The 17,504-nt window shown below is 38.3% G+C and overlaps 2 protein-coding genes and 1 pseudogene across 3 annotated transcripts in view; 2 read left to right on the top strand and 1 right to left on the bottom strand.

Annotated features, from left to right (window-relative positions):
• Nucleotides 1–8,231: 8,231 nt before the first annotated feature.
• On the top strand, nucleotides 8,232–8,838 carry LOC118729984 (programmed cell death protein 5-like). The gene has a single exon (XM_036457593.2). The coding sequence runs from the start codon at nucleotides 8,323–8,325 to the stop codon at nucleotides 8,698–8,700; it is 378 nt and encodes a 125-aa protein (XP_036313486.1). The 5' UTR covers nucleotides 8,232–8,322; the 3' UTR covers nucleotides 8,701–8,838.
• Nucleotides 8,839–13,234: 4,396 nt separating this feature from the next.
• Nucleotides 13,235–14,027, top strand: LOC118729982 (annotated as a pseudogene).
• A 1,773-nt stretch (nucleotides 14,028–15,800) lies between these two features.
• The window catches only part of PIBF1 (progesterone immunomodulatory binding factor 1), a 190,450-nt gene continuing 188,746 nt past the window's right edge, over nucleotides 15,801–17,504 (bottom strand). Inside the window, exons 18-19 of one of the 2 annotated variants that reach the window (XM_036457160.2) lie at nucleotides 16,089–16,138; nucleotides 15,801–16,041 (exon numbers count right to left, since the gene is read on the bottom strand). In XM_036457160.2, coding sequence (XP_036313053.1) covers nucleotides 15,942–16,041; nucleotides 16,089–16,138 — 150 coding nt within the window. In that variant the 3' untranslated portion in view covers nucleotides 15,801–15,941. Of the gene's footprint in view, nucleotides 16,139–17,504 lie in introns of both variants that reach the window. The other variant, XM_036457161.2, reaches the window with a different exon arrangement.

The raw sequence follows: 17,504 nt of genomic DNA, 5'->3' as shown, positions 1-17,504 counted from the left end.
TTTATTTATGTTGTGAAACTTCAGCTTAAGACTAAATTCCAGCTCTTTCATTATTTAAGTTCTTCTTTGAATCTGTTTTGTCATCTCAAAATGCAAATAATGACTAGCTCATGAAAGAGGGAGAATTATGTAATATAAATAATATAAATGGCCCATCCAAGGAGGTGCTGAATGTAGAGCATGGCACATATAGTTGGTCAGGTCAATAAGCACTAGAACCAGTAATAATTATATCACTACCACTAATAAAAACGGTGATGCAGAAAAAGCTTTAGAAGTTTTACCTGGGCCTGGACAACATGGCTCAGTGTTTAAGTGCTGAACTATGAACCAGGAGGTCACAATTCAATTCCCGGTCAGGGCATATGCCCAGGCTGTGGGTTTTATCCCCAGTGTGTGGCATGAAGGAGGTAGCCAATCAATGATTTCCATCATTGATGTTTCTATTTTCTCTCCCTCTCCCTTCCTCTCTGAAATCCATAAAAATATATTTTTTAAAAAAGTTTTAACTGATTACAGGTTCAATGAGGATGATGAGGCTTATAATTATTTAGGTGACTTGTAAGTAGTTCTGGAACCCCATTTTTATTTTATTTCTTTTAGAAAGAGAGGAAGGGGGAGAGAGAGAGAGGAAGAAAGAGGAAGACATGGATTTGTTGTTCCACTTATTTATGCATTCATTGGTTGATTCTTTGTTGTTGTGTTTTTACAAATAAAATGTAACTCTACTGACTGTTAATTTTACCATGGAATGTATTGGCTGATTCTTTTTATTTTTTAAAAAAAATATATTTTATTGATGTTTTTACAGAGAGGAAGAGAGAGGGATAGAGAGCTAGAAACATTGATGAGAGAGAAATATGACCAGCCACCCCCAGCACCCCCCCCCCCCCCCCTCCAACCAATGTACATGCCCCTGACCGGAATCAAACCTGGGACCCTTCAGTCCACAGACCGACGCTCTATCCACTGAGCCAAACCGGTTTTGGCTTGGCTGATTCTTATATGTGCCCTGTCCAGGGAACAAACCTGCAACCTTAGTGTACTGGACAGCACTCCAACCAAATGAGCTACTAGACCAGGGCTGGAACTCCATTTTTACAGACACATGCGTAAACTAGAATGCATTTATGTAAGGGTGGCCAGATGGTGAAGAAGAGTTGAGAAACAAAGATTATTTAAATTTATCTAATTTGAAAAGCAAACGACTGTGACATGTGTTGGGTAAATGCCCCCTTTCCCCCCTAAACACACACACACACACACACACACACACACACACACACACACACAACTTCATTGAGGTGTGGTTGACATACAAAATGCTATGTATATTTAATGTACACAACTTGATAAATTTGGAGGGTAAATTCCTTTAAAATATATCACTTCTTTTAATCCTCTATATAACTTCTTAGGTAGGTAAAATTATTCTACTTTTAAAGATGAGGAACTAAGGCTGAGAGAGTTTAAGTGACCACACATCTAATAAGAGGTGGTGTTAGAATATGTAACTAGAATACGATATAGAATGAAAATAGATTGCTTTTATTCATTGTTGCTCCAAGGGGCAAATGAGTGAAAATGGAATATTTAACTAAAGTCTACAAAATAACTGACATGTACTCTTCAAAAATATCAATGTCATGAAAGACAGAATGATTGAGAAACTACTCTGGATTAAACGAGAGTTAAAAGCTTCATTCCAACTATTGGAATGAAGAAGCTGGAGATTTTCTTGGCATGAAGGGAATTATGGGGACAATTGGTGAAATCTAAAAAGGAATTTTAGATTAGATAATAGTATTTGTGTCAATGTTTATTTCCTGACTTTAATCATTGTACTGTGCTTATGCAAGAGAATGTACTTGTTCTTAGGAAATGCTCATTAAAGTTTGGCCGTTGAAGAAAATCATATCTTCAAAGTACTCTCAAAATGGTCAGAACAAGACAAAAAGAGAGGCAGGGAAAAGGATAAAGCAAATGTGATAAAATGAGAACATTTGGAGAATCTTGGTAAGGGCTAAATGAGAATTATTTGCATTAGTATTGCCACTTTTCTGTAAGCGTGCAATTGTGTCAAAATAAAAAGTTGCAAATAATTTAAAAATAAAGGGGGCAATTAAAAATAAAATTTAAGAAAGAATATCCTGGAGGCAATTGATAACATAGAATTGGATATAAAAAAGACTAGAGATTATAAGGGCCACAGAGGAAGATTTGTCCTATGTGAAAATGTAAGAGTAATTGTTGTGACTCATTCCTTTCTTTCATTTACCCAGAAAAAAAAATGTTTTTCATCACAAAGAACTTTAGAAAAATCCGGCTGTATTAACTATTAGATTTTACAACACTGTCTCTCCCCAATGTGATAAAGACTTTCTGGTGAAATGAATTAGTCTTCACTGACTCTTTTGGGTGGAACAAGATCTGTATGCCTGAACAGAGATCAGAAGGTATCTCCAGAAGAGAAAGGGTAAAAAGGCATTTTACACTATATCATGATATGAGTATCATATCTCTTAAAAAAAAAATTCTTACTGTTCAGGAGATGTGAGGGGCTTAATAAGTAGTGTCTTTCTTCCCAGGCAAGTTCTGAACAACTAGATCAGGAAGGCAAAAGTAGTGGGTAGATATTTAAAATACTGTCCTTCTTATTTGTAAATGCTATATTGAAAGACACCTATAGTAATAAAAGCATAATATGCTAGTTAGACCGGATGTTTTTCCGAATGACCTTCCGGACGAAGCTGGGGCTGTGAGGGAAGCCCGGGTCCCAGGTGCCAGAGGGAAGAGGTGCTGGCAGCCGGAGGAAGGAAGGCCTACTCTTGCATGAATATCATTCATGGGGCCTCTAGTAGCTTAATATCAAGGCCAAGTGGCCCTTAATCCTGCTTCTCTCTCCATACTGTGCCTTAGACCTCCCTTTCAGTCAAAAAGTGGTGTATGACTTAGAATGAGAGCAGCAGGGAACTGTCCCAGAAATAGAATAGGCTGGTTCTTTTGTAGGAAAAAAAAAAAAAAAAAAAAAAAGAAAGGAAGAAGAAATACTATAGAAACACAGATCTTAAACAAAGTGTATATCAATCAGATAGTCAAGAAGTAGAAAGAGGCAGAGGTATTTGGGAAAATCCCTCTTTGTGGAAAATATGGAGGGAGGTTTGGGGGGAGCCAAGCAGAATACATTTATTTCCCAGTAATATTTTCTATGCTTAATGAAAAATAGAGAGCCTAGCTGGTGTTGCTCAGTGGTTGAACATCAACCTATAAAACAGGAGGTCACAGTTCGATTCCCAGTCAGGGCATATACCCAGGTTTTGGGCTTGATTCCAGGTAGAAGGCATGCAGGAGGCAGTTGATCGATGAATGATTCTTTTTAAAATATATATATATATTTTATTGATTTTTTACAGAGAGGAAGGGAGAAGGATAGAGAGAAGGCTGCCCCCCGTGCATCCCCTACTGGAGATGTGCCAGCAACCAAGGTACGTACTCTTGACTGGAATCAAACCTGGGACCTCTCAGTCCTCAGGCCGAGACTCTATCCACTGAGCCAAACCGGTTTCGGCGTTGAGTGATTCTTATCATTGATGTTTCTATCTCTCCCTCTCTCTTCCTTTCTGAAATTAATAAAAATGTGTTTTAAAAAAAAAGGAAAAGAGAGAAAACCAAACATGGGGCTTATGATTGAACACCGAGGAGTGACTTTTTGTAAGGGACTGGAGAGAGGAGGGTATTTATAGAAAGGAAGTAGTGAGAAATGGAGGGTTAATGTTCAGTACTAGAGGGTACAATAAGTGCCGTTTGGGAGATGAGTTTTAATTTGGTGGTTTTAGGCACAAACCAGATTGGGATACATGAGAGTGACAGAGGCTCTCCTTTTTGTTGTTGTTGTTTTCTTCTTTTTCCTTTCCACAAATGCTAGTATTTGTTGGGATTTGGGCTCTAGCTCCTTCATTTCTCTTTCTGGATTGTCAATTGCCCACCGCAGATTTCAATATAAAGGTGAGGAGTACAAGTCTAATGGGGTTAATTTTGGAAGGGATAAATACCTCTTTTTTTTTTTTTTTTTTTTAGGGGGAGGAATGATGTTAAGAAGCAGAGATGAAAAATGACCTCGTTTTTTTCTGGGTAACATGGGAGAAAATCTTATTTAATTAGTTATGAAATGTTTTCTTTTATAGATTAAATGTTTCTCCCCAAATTTGATTTTTTAAAATTTATTTTAGAAAGAGAGGAAGGGAGATAGATGTATTGGTTTGTTGTTCCATTTATGTGTGGATGCATAGCTTGATTCTTGTATGTATGTTGGCTGTTATCGAACTCAAATCTTTGGAATATCTAAACAGTACTGTAACCCAGTGGTCGGCAAACTGCGGATCGAGAGCCACATTCGGCTCTTTGGCCCCTTGAGTGTGGCTCTTCCACAAAATGCCATAGCCTGGACGAGTGTATTTTGAAGAAGTGGTGTTAAAAGAAGTTTAAATTTTAAAAATTTGGCTCTCAAAAGGAATTTCAATCATTGTACTGTTGATATTTGGCTCTGTTGACTAATGAGTTTGCTGACCACTGCGAGCTATCCAGCCAAGGCAAAATTCAGGTATTTAAGAAGTAGATTTGCCCTAATAGTTGGTTTGGCTCAGTGAATAGAGTGTTGGCCTGTGGACCAAAGGGTTCAATTCTGCTCAAGGGCATGTACCTCAGTTACAGGCTCCTACCTGGCCCAGACCCTGGTTGGGTTCATGCAGGAGGCAACCAGTCTATATTTTCTCTCACATTGATATTTCCCTCTCTCTCTTCCACTTTCTCTGAAAATCAATGGGAAATGTCCTCGGGTGAGGATAAATAAATAAATAAATAAATAATAGTTTCAAGGCTATATATGAGGTCAAAGAAAATAATATAAAATCTGTATAAACCCTATTATTGAAAGACATTACTTATAAGGTAATTAAAGTTACTTTTTTTTTTTTTTTTTTTTTTTTTTTTTTTTTTACGTTTCAATTGTATTGAAATGGCTTAGGTAAAATAAAAGGTACAATCTTTTAAAGAGGGACGTTAAAACATTGGAAGTCTGTTACATTATAAGCAACATTGGAAACATAAAATATTTTAGTATATGTGCTGCCGAAGCGAGCACTGGAAACATAAAATATAACTTGTCTAGATGGTAGGAGTTAGGGTATTGTGGCATGAAAGAATAAAGTAGTCCTCTGCCAGTGAAACTAAAGTCATCATATGCTGGGTTAGAGCAGAGATGTGCAAAGTCACCTAAAAGGCAGGCTCACTGGTTTCCAGAATAGGACTAGAATGTAACTCTATGGAAAACAATTACAGGATTTAGTTGATGTTTTCAGAGCATTGCATCCCAAAGCAGCAGAATATACATTATTTTCAAACGCACATGGAACATTTTCTAGGATACACCTCATGATAAGAAACAAGACAAGTCTCAATAAATTTAAGAAAATTGAAATCGTGTCAAGCATCTTCTCCTACCACAATGGTATGAAACTAGAAACCAAATATGAGAAAGAAAAACAAACACATAGAAGTTAAATAACATGTTAATAAATAATGAATGGGTCAACAATGAAATCAAGGAGAGAATAAAAATTTACCTTGAGACAAATGAAAATAGAACACAGGACAAACTCAAATCATTGGGACACAATGAAAGCAGTCCTAAGAGGAAATTCATAGCAATACAGGCCTACCTCAAGAAGCAAGAAAAATTCAAATAAACAATCTACCCTTACACCTAAAGAAACTAGAAAAAGAACAATAAACAGAGCTCAAAGAGAGTAGAAGGAAGGAAATAATAAAGATTAGAGCAGAAATAAAGGACATAGATACTAAAAAAACAATACAAAGAAATCAATGAAACAAAGAGCTCATTCTTTAAAATGATAAACAAGATTAATGAAACTTTACCCAGATTCATCTAAAAATAGAGAGGACTCAAATAAATAAAATCGGAAATGAAAGAGGAGAAGTAACAACCAGCACCACAGACATACAAAGAATTGTAAGAAAATATTATGAACATATGCCAACAAATTGAACAATCTGGACAAACTGGATAAATTCCTAGAAACATACAATTTTCCAAAACTCAATCAGGAAGAATCAGAAAATCTGAACAGCCTGCTTATAACTAAATCTGAACAGCTTGCTTATAACTCCACCGGGGAGGGGGGGAGGGGGCGTGGCCAGTCTGCAAACATCCATCAGCCCCTCTCCCAGGCTGGCCAGGCACCTCAGTGGAGACCTCCACCCTGAAGAGCGTGTGGCTAGCCTGAAAACGGCCCTCAGCCCCTTAACCAGGCTGGCCATGCCCCCCCAGCAGGAACCCTCACACCATGGGGGCGTGGATGCCCTGAAAACTGCCCGAGTCCCTTATCCAGGCTAACACCATCCCCACTGGGGACCCCCACCCTAATGGGGTGTGGCCCCTTGCCCAGGCCACCCCATCCTCCAAGGGAACCCCACCCTGATCCAGACACCCTTCAGGGCAAACCAGCTGACCCCCACCCATGCACTAGGCCTCTCTCTATACTAATAAAAGGGTAATATGCTAATCAGACTGGGAGACCTTCCAGGAGACCTTCTAGACGTTCTTCTGGACAAAGCCATGGTGGCGGGGCTGAGGTAGAGGCGGTTACGGGCCAAGAGGGGAGGGCAGTTATGGGGGATCAGGTCAGGATGGGAAGGCAGTTGTGGGTGAGGCCATTGGGGGGCCAGTTGGGGAAGAACAGGCCATCAGTGGGGGTCAATTGGGGGCAGTCAGGCCAGCAGGCAGAATGGTTAGGGACAATCAGGCAGGCAGGCAGGTGAGTTGTTAGGAACCAGGAGTCCTGGATTGCTAGAAGGATCCTGGATTGGAGAAGGTGCAGTCTGGGCTGAGGGACAACCCCCCCGTGCCAGGCCACTAGTAAAAATATAAGCCAATATCCCTTGGGAACATAGAAGCTAAAATTCTCAATAAAATATTAGCAAACTAGATCCAGCAACACATTAAAAGATCAAGTGTGATTTATTCTGGGGATGCAAGGTTGGTACAATATTCTCAAATCAGTATAAAATTTTAAAAAATGTTTGAGTTAAATTTGTTGAAACATCATATATTGGCATTCTTAGCTTATATCTCAACTAGAGGCTCCTCTCCTAACTAATCATAATAAAACAATCAAATTTCTCAGTTTCTTTTCCCCTTTAAATCCCTTTTCTCTTCTGTACTTATTCTCTTGATAATTTCTTACTCTCTGGCTTCAGTTACTATATGCCGATACTTCCAAGTTTATATTAGTCCAAACTGTTTCTTTTAACACCTACCTACTTGACATCCAAACTTGGATGTCCCATTGTGAACTGAAAATGTATGAGTTCATTCATCATTTTTCCTCTCCAGCGTTCTCAGTTTCAACAAATGGTACCCCATCTACTTAGTGGCTCCTAGTACAAACCTAGGAGTCGTCCCAGACCCTTCTCTCATTAACCCCCATGCATCCAATCATCAAGTTCTATTGATGATTTTTCCAAAAGTTAAAACTTTTGGTTATGAAAAGTTCTAAATGTACTAAAGGGTCTTGGGGTGAGAGGTTCACTATCTTGATGGTGATGTTCTCATGAGTTCATACATACATCAATGTTTATCCAACTGCACACTTTTAAAATGTCTGGTGTATTATATAACAATTGTGCCTCAATAAAGATGTTTAAAAATAAGAAACGGAAAATAACCCCTAATGAAATCAATGATCCCAGGCATTAATCAGCAGTGAATGCCAAAGCAATTAGATACAAGGATAATAGGGATCTTTATAACAGGACATAACTCCCCATATTCCCTAGTCAACCTTAGCTCTCTATTAAGATTGGGACAACCTGAAATCATGTGCCTCTTGACATGATGTAACCTGAAGTATAAAACAACACCTAGATGGTATCCTTGCCCCCCAAAATGTTAACTTTAATCAAATCAAGTTTTCACATCTAACATCCAGTCTACAAGCAAAATTAAGCTGAATTAAGCTGAATGTCACCATGAAGAAGGAATGAACTAAATCCAGAATGTAGAAAATTCTAATTTAAGATTTTAAAAAGATTTCTACTTCTTTGCTTTTATATTTTATATTTTATTCCCTGTATGTGAATTTCTATCACCACGTTAGTTCAAGCTCTCAGGCCCTCTTCCCTAAATTATGTCAATAGTCTCTTCACTGAGAGGGTGGGGCCGCGTTCACCGGCCCGGCCGGCCGTGGGCGATAACTCGGAGCGGGCCGGAGCGGGTGGTGGCTGTCCTGCCCCGACGGTCGCACCATGGCGGAGGAGGAGCTGGAGGCTCTGCGGAAGCAGAGGCTGGCGGAGCTGCAGGCCAAGCACGGGGATCCTGGAGATGCAGCACAACAGGAAGCCAAGCACAGAGAAGCAGAAATGAGAAACAGTATCTTAGCTCAAGTTCTGGACCAGTCAGCCCGGGCCGGGTTAAGCAACTTAGCACTTGTAAAGCCCGAAAAAACTAAAGGAGTAGAGAATTACCTTATACAGATGGCAAGATATGGACAACTAAATGGGAAGGTAACAGAACAAGGTTTAATAGAAATCCTTGAAAAAGTAAGCCAACAAACAGAAAAGAAAACCACAGTTAAATTCAACAGAAGAAAAGTAATGGACTCTGATGAAGATGACGATTATTGAATTTAAGATGCATAGACTCTGGAACTTAATGGAACAATTCCAGGACAGATAATACTTGGCAGTTAAGATCTGATTGAATGTTCGCTTTGTTTATTGTTTATATACTTTTAGAAAAGTAAACTTGTTATGTAAAATAAACAATTTGGGCAAAGTAAAAAAAAAAAAATAGTCTCTTCACTGATCTCCCTTCTAAATCACCTCATGCCTCTCTCCAACCCATTGTCCATAGCGAATAACAGTCTTTTCTTTTTTACACTATAATTTTTAATCTCCAATTTATACAAGGTAGTTATAAAACATGAACTTGGAAAACAGATTAAAATGCTATTCTATATAATAAAAAGCTAATATGCTAAATTAGGCCGGACAGCAGAGTGACCTTCATGAATGACCAGTGGGTGGGGCCACAAGGCAGTAGAAGGGGTTTAGGGAATAATGGGGGCAAAAGGGCACATAATTAATTTCTTTAGTTAATAAAGAAATTTCAAAAATAAATAAAACACATAGATGCTGGTTCTGAAAAATTAACCATGTACCATTAACATAGGAAGAACTACTAGAGTCACAGAACTCTTTAATTTTATTTTTATTTTCTTTTTAATTTCTTTATTGATTAAGGTATTACATATGTGTCCTTATCCCTCCATTGCCCTCACCCCCCTGGTGTCTGTGTCCATTGGTTAGGCTTATGTGGATGCATATAAGTCCTTTGGTTGATCTCTTCCCTTTCCCCCCACCTTCCCCTACCTTCCCTCTGAGGTTTGATGGTCTGATCAATGCTTCTCTGTCTCTGGATCTGTTTTTGTTCATCAGTTTATGTTGTTCATTATATTCCACAAATGAGTGAGGTCACATGATATTTATCTTTCTCCAACTGGCTTATTTCACTTAGCATAATGCTCTCCAGTTCCATCCATGTTGTTACAAATTGTAAGAATTCCTTCTTTTTTACTGCAGCATAGTATTCTATTGTGAGAACTCTTTAACTTTATAATCTTTTATCATTATAATATTAAAATCTTCAGGAATAGATTTCATATTTATGAACTTGTGTTGAACAAAAATTAAACTATGCTAAGTCTCTCCCTCTCACTCCCTCGCAAAAACAAGCTGATAGAGTAAGATTTTTTCCCTTCGTCTTTCCACCCCATGGAAGTGGGAGGTGGGGGTATGGTGCACAGTTTGAGAAGCCTGTAGTGTCCTGCAAAAAGCATGGCCATTGCAAATCAAACCACCTGAAGGACTCACATCTGTTTCTGCTATTTATCACGTGACTGATCTTGGGCCATTAAGTTACTCTTCGAGTTTTTAAAAATGAAGATAATGCTTAATTGGCAAAGTTACTATGAAGGTTAATTAAGGAGTAAAGAGCATGTAAGAGCAGCTGCAGAGAATTAGCTTGATAATCCTAGCTATTACTCTTACATTTGGGCATTTTTATTTTTGATATTTAGCAAGAAAAAAAGTGTTATGTTAATTTTGTTTTTATTTATTTTTATACAAGAAAGACCAGGAGAGGATTCAGTAATAGATAAGAAGTAAGGTGATTCACAATAGCCAAGATGCCCATCGAGGGATAAATGAATAACAAATGGTGTATACATATAATGGAATATTATTCAGCTTCAAAAAGGAAGGAATCTGACACATGCTATAACATCAATCAACCTTGAGGACATTTCATTTCATTATGCTAAGTGAAATAAGCTAGTCACAAAAAGACAAATATTCCATGTACAAGAGATAGGAACAAAAAGTTGGGTTGCCAGGGACAGGGAAGGGGAAAATAATTGTTTAATGGGTATAGAGTTTCAAATTTGAAAGGTTACAAAGTTCTGGAGGTATGTTGCACAGTAATATGAATACACTATTGAACTATAAACTTAAAAATGGGAAAGAACGTAAATTTTATGTTGTTTTTGTTTTTTGTTTTTTACAGTATTCAAAAAAGAAAGACGAAAATAAAAGTGAAAAAAGGAAGGTCTGGAAATTTGGAGGAAAGGCAAGGGTTGTAGTGATATTAAAAAATGAGCTTGCCCTAGGTGGTTTGGCTCAGTGGGCACAGGGTTGGCCTGCAGCTCAAAGGGTCCCAGGCTAGATTCCATTTGAGGGCACATGCCCAAGGTTACAGGCTTGATCCCTAGAAACCAGTCGACCAGCTGCCTCTTGCACACCCCCCACTGGGGATGTGCCCGCAACCCAGGTACATGCCCTTGACCGGAATCGAACCCGTGACCTTTCAGTCCGCAGGTCGAAGCTCTCTCCACTGAGCCAAACCGGTTTTTGGCTCTTCTTTAATTTTGAAGACATAAGAAAAAATGATATTGTTATATCTTATCTGCCCAAATTCATCAAATAAACACTTTTTTTTTTTAAACTTCAAGGCACAGTGCTAAAAAACCAAGAGCCAAAAAAAGCATAAGAATTCTTTTCCTAAAGGAAAAGGAAAGTAAACAATTATTATACAATACAGTATGCAGAATTAAAGAGTATAGCAAGCATGTCAAACTCAAAGGCTAAGATGAGCCAAATAAAAAGGTTTAAGTTTATGTGGCCCGAAAAAAACCAAAGCTTCAATTTTCATAGAAACATAGGTTTATTTCGATAGACATGCTAACTACAAAGGGCTGAAATAAATGAGTAATCGTTAATATAAAATAATAGAACATTTTAATTAAAATTAATATTTTTTCTTGAACATTAACTTACCGGACACTGAATAACTGCATAAATTAATAAGTGCAAAGCAAATAAGCTTATTTTCCTTGTGCTCCAAAAGTGAAATATTTCCTGCTGTGCACACCAAACAAGTCAATCCAAGACTAATGACATGGTAATTGGCTGCTAAAATACTCACTGCTAGTATTAGTGGAGAGAAATGGCTAAGGGAAATGAATACAACAGGATTATAGTAATCAGTCATTAGTGAACATTGTAGTTTGTTATTAGTAATTATGTATAACAGTCCTGGACGGTTTGGTTCAGTGGATAGAGCATCGATCGGCCTGGGGACTGTAGGATCCCGGGTTCGGTTCCTGCTGGGGGCGCATACCCAGATTGTGGGCTTTATCCCCAGTGGGGACCATGCAAGAGGCAGCTGATCCATGATTCTCTCTTATCATTGATGTTTCTATTTCTCTCCCTCTCCCTTCCTCTCTAAAATCAATAAAAGTGTATTTTTAAAAAATTATGTATAACAGGATATTATAAAAATTAAGTTATGAAAGTTTTATTAAAATGTCTCTTACATACTGTTATATTGGCTGGGCCGCAAAAATATTCGTTGTGGGCCAGGAGTTTGACATGCTTGGAGTACAGAGTACATAGTTCAGATTATTATGGTGGAACAGCAAAAACTTTTTGGAATGAGTGGCATCTGAATTGAAAATTCACAATGTCTTCTGAAAAGCTAGCTTTCTTTCTTTTTTCTTCTTTTTTAAATATATTTTATTGATTTTTTACAGAGAGGAATTTTTTTTATGGTTTCGGCTTTTTTTTTTTTTTTTTTTTTTTTTTTTTTTTTTTTAAATAAAAGTATTACAAATGTCTTTCCTCTTTCCCCTGGCTTCTTCCAGAGCCTCATCTTCTCCTCTAGGCCTTCACCACACAATCCTTTGTCCAGGGGTTATGCATATATTCATACAAATTCTTTGGTTGGTCTCTTCCCACCAATCTACCCCTCCCTTCCTGTTGAAATTCCAATCTGTTCCATGCTTTTATCCTCTGGATCATGAAAAGTTTTCATATCATAATCTAACCCTGAGATTTATTAATAGTTATTATGGTAAGAAATAATGAACTTAAAAAAACATCTTTATTGATTTTTTACAGAGAGGAAGAGGGATAGAGAGAAACATAGATGAGAGAAACACTGATCAGTTGCCTCTTGCACACCCCCACCCAGGAGATGCCCACAACCAAGGTACATACCCCTGACCGGAATCGAACCTGAGACCCTTGAGTCCACAGGCTAACGCTCTATCCACTGAGCCAAACCGGTTTTGGCTAAAATAAATTTTCAAAGAGTATTTCTAGAAATAAAAGGAAAGAGGGAAAAAATTAAGGATTTGAAGGAAGACTTCCTCAATTTCTTTATCACTATACTTTCTATTTCTTAAATAAGCTCTGTATTTTCCTACATCTATGCCTATCCACACTATTATTCTAACCTGGATAATCAATCATTATTCCCTTGTATTAAAATATATAGATATGACAAATGGGGTTGATAGAATTATAAAATACTTTTAGGTTAGTAGAGTTGAAAAATGTTTTTCTTCTAGCATCTTAGAAGAAAATAAATTACGTCTGCAAATTAGATTTCTTTTTAAAAAAGGTTTTTTATTGCCTTTTAGAGAAAGAAGAAGGGAAAGGGAGAAATATTTGATCGGCTGCTTCTAGCACATATCCAACTCAGGATTGAGCCTGAAACCCAGGCATGTGCCCTGACTAGGAATTGAACCAGCAACCTTTTGGTGCACAGGAGGATGCCCAACCAACGGAGGCACACCATCCAGGACAAGTTAACTTAGTTTTAATGAAAGAATCAGGGTAGACAGCAGCGCACTCGGAGGTCCCGGATCTGTCTCTTTCTTCAACAGTGTTTGGACGGAACACACCCAGGGACACCGTTCTTCCAGCCTCCTGCCACTCTCCTGCGTCTCATCTAGTCACCACTGTCAGCGCCACCTCAGGGACCAGACGACACACCGGTTTTTTGGTTGTTTTGTTTTTTTTTCTACCTGAAAGCCTCATTACTGAACCACCATGAGCTCCCAAATTCGTCAGAATTATTCCGCTGACGTGGAGGCTTCGGTCAACTGCCTCATCAATCTGTACCTGAAGGCCTCCTACAACTACCTCGGGCTGGGCTACTGGCCCTGCAGGGCGTGGGCCACTTCTTCCGCGAGTTGGCGGAGAAGAAGCGGGAGGGCGAGGAGCGTTTGCTAAAGTTGCAGAACCAGCGAGGCGGCCGCGTTCTCTACCAGCACGTGCAGAAACCGCCCCAGGATGACTGGTCCAAAACTCTGGACGCCATGGAATCTGCCCTGGCCTTGGAGAAGAGCCTGAACCAGGCCCTCCTGGAGCTGCATGCTCTGGCTTCTTCCCGCGCAGACCCTCACGCCTGCGACTTCCTGGAGAACCACTTCCTGGACGAGGAGGTGAAACTGATCGAGAAGATGGGCGACCACCTGACTCACATCCACAGGCTGGCCAGCCCCCAGGCCTGGCTGGGCGAGTATCTCTTCAAAAGGCTCACCCTCAAGCAGGACTAGGAGCCTTTGGAGCCCAGAAACCTTTCAGAGGCCCCCCCCCCCCCCCCCCCCCCCCCCCCCAAGTCTCTGGCTTTTGCCTGAGCCTCTTCCTGAAACTACTAGCCATTCTTTTATCCACCTTGGAGCCCTCTCCCTCACACTGGACCAAATGAAACAATAAAGCTTTTTGCAGAAAAGAAAAGAAAAGAAAAGAAGAGAAGAAGAGAAGAGAAGAGAAGAGAAGAGAAGAGAAGAGAAGAGAAGAGAAGAGAAGAGAAGAGAAAAGAAGAAAAATAAGAAAAAAAGAATCCGGGTATCCTGGATTTAGGATGCATGCTGGACAAAGGCCATTTTCACAAACCTATGTTGCAAAGTCATAATATATATGAAACCAGGGAAGGAGATTTGGGTTTTCAGGCCACCAACAGATTTACAAGAATTTATTATCAAAGGCTTTTTCTGTTCTCTCACATTCACTAATAGCCTATGCTAATGTGACTTTCAAAGAACACATTGAACAGATAGTATTCTCTATTCAAATCTACCAAGATAATCATTGATATGCATATCAGTGGTTCTTCACTAGGGGGTGTGTGATTTGTCCCCAGGGGACAAAAGACATTTTTAGTTATCACAACTGAGGAGGGGGTGCTACTGTCATCTAGTGGTGGAGGGCAGAGGTGCTGCTACATATCCCACAATTCAAAGGACTGACCCCCACTCCCCAGGGGGAATAAAAAATTATCCAGTCATTTGTCAGTAGTAATTGAGAAAAACCTGATAAATATCTCTCCTTCTTCCTCTAAGTCCCTTTTCCTTTAAATTGTATCTCTTGGATGAGAAATGGAGCATGTTTTATGATGAGAGAAAATCATACTGAGACGTGAGAAAGAAACATCAATTGGTTACCTTCTGTATTTGCCTCAACTGGGGATCTAACCGGCAACCTAGGTATATGCCCTGACTGGGAATCGAACCCACAGCCTTTGGTGTACGGACAATGGTTCAAGCAACTGAGCCATCCAGCCAGGACCTTTCCACTGAATTTTTATTTGACCAATTAAATAACAAACTTTTTATTTCTTTAAAACATTTTTAAAATTGATTTTAGAGGAAGAGAAGGATGAGACAGAGAGAGGTACATCAATTTAAAAAATATATGTATTTTATTGATTTTTTACAAATAGGAAGGGAGAGGAATAGAGTTAGAAACATCGATGAGAGAGAAACGTCAATCAGCTGCCTCCTGCACACCCCCTACTTCATATTTACCAGTAGGTAAAAAAAGAAAAAAAAAAGAAAAAAAAAAAGCGGGGGAGGGGAATGTGCCCACAAACAACGTACATGTCCAACCAGAATCGAACCTGGGACCCTTCAGTCCGCAGACCCAGGTGCTATTTTTTTGTTGTTCCACTTATTTGAGCCAAACCAGTTAGAGCAAAACATTGATTTTTTTGTTGTTCCACTTATTTGTGCATTCATTGGTTGATTCTGTATGTGCCCTGACTGGCGTTTGAATCGCAACCTTTGTGTATGGGACATGCTCTAACCAGCTGAGCTACCTGACCTGGACAAAGGAAATAACAAAGTTTCTACCAGATTTTATTGGTTAATACAATATCAAATAAATGGTATCTGACCACCATTAATGAGCACAAGAAGTGCTTTACAATAGATTTCATAAGTAATTCTTAATTTTAAAAAATGAAAGGTGTTTTGGTATTTGTTATGATATTAAACTTGAAATTTATACTGTTAGAAAATATATTCACCAATGTAACACCTGTGTATTTATAAGCCACACAATTTAAAAAACCTTGAAAACAATGAAAGGTACAAATTTTAATCAGTCTATAGTATATTTATTTTGTAACAAAATATATAAAACCAAATATTAAAGTATACTATTGTTTGCATTTTATACATATTGATTATTATGCTGAAATCTGTTAATTTACCATTCAGTGAAAATAAATTTTATATTAGTTATTTTAAAAATGCCAAGCACATGATTAAGATAAACTTCTTGTTCATCAGAAAAAGAACTTCAGGAGTAAATAGCGATATAGCAAATCCATTCAGAACACTAGGTCTCAGGAGTAAATAGCGATATAGCAAATCCATTCAGAACACTAGGTCTTCATCTTTTGTTTCTTAGACCACTCAGGTGCTTCCTTTTTGGTCTGTTAAAAAGAAAAAGAGAAAATTAAGTAAAATGCTTACTAGGAGGATAAGAAAGGCAATTCATAGAACTAAGTACCAATATGCAATGGGGCTTCTTATGTAAGATTACAGTAAATAATCACTTTTCCTAATTCAGAAGGATACTTTAGGAACAAAAGGTTTTATGTTTTGTGAGAAATAATCTCCCACCTGGTATGTCTGTAGAAAGAATACACATCTGTGTTTTCTGGCTCAAAGCCTGTATTTAACATATTTTATGGAAGTGAGTATCATATGAATTGTTTCTATTTTCAAAGAGAATTATAAAAAAAAAAATCAAGGACACAGCATCTTTTTTTTTTTTTTTGTCAGTCTCATCTATCTATATATGGACATTCATTCATTCAATAAATATTTATTAATTAATGACTAGATCCAAATCACTGTGCTTTGGCTCTCCTGAATTGCTAAGTATTTACCACAGTTCTTGGGTTCACTACTGAATCATTTTAGTGTACAAAGAGCTTGGCTGTACAGAATAGTAACAAAAAGGCAAGGAAAGTAGACTTACAGAACAAAGTACTCAGAACTCCTTATATAGGGTCCTACACAGGCAGTCAAAGCAGTCTATTTTATAGATGACAATATGTTAAATATGAAGCTTACTGCTTTCCCACTTCCATCTGTTTAAAGTTATAAAGGACTACATTTCTAAATGTATATATATGCATGTAGGCACATAGATAAGTATGATACTTTTAAGTTTATGTTTTTCATAATTTCATATGCCATAGCTGATACATAAAATGTTGGAAGTGACATCAGTGGTCAGCTCCTCCTGACCTATCCATGCCCTTGGCCAGCTTCAAAGACCACCAAATAAGTCAGCTTCAGTTCCCACCAAATACTCCCCCTCCTCCCCAAATTGCCGCCTTTTTACCACAGCTCAAACCTGAGCTACAAATGCTTTTACATGGTGTTCCCCACAGGCAACTAAAATTCAGTATGTCAAAACGAATCCCCAATCATCTATCTTCTCTTTCTTGGTAAAAAGTACTATACTTTGCTCAGTCACTTCAACCAGAAATGTCCTTTTCTTCTTCATCTTAGATTTCTCCTTTTCACTTGCTACATCTATTTTAAACAGTCCCTACCTTTTACTGAAAATCTTTTAAATTCCTCATTCTGTTACTATCTTGACCCCATTGGCTTACCTTGGGCTCTTATCATTTCTGGCTTAATTCCTGCCAGATTTTCTTAACTCTGATTTGGCTTTCTCTTCTATTCTGTTCAATTCATAGTCCATGATCTGTCCAAGCTTATCTTTCTAAAATGCAAAACTGCATTAAAACACTTAAGAGTTCTTTCTTGGAAAGAAAAGTCCAA

The sequence above is a fragment of the Pipistrellus kuhlii genome, unplaced genomic scaffold (genome assembly GCF_014108245.1).
Source record: "Pipistrellus kuhlii isolate mPipKuh1 unplaced genomic scaffold, mPipKuh1.p scaffold_m20_p_3, whole genome shotgun sequence".
NCBI lineage: Eukaryota > Metazoa > Chordata > Mammalia > Chiroptera > Vespertilionidae > Pipistrellus > Pipistrellus kuhlii.
This window is presented reverse-complemented; position numbering and strand designations above follow the sequence as displayed.

Bases quoted from the DNA above. Each gene is read 5' to 3' on its own strand.
- LOC118729984 (XM_036457593.2), top strand. From the start codon at position 8,323: ATGGCGGAGGAGGAGCTGGAGGCTCTGCGGAAGCAGAGGCTGGCGGAG.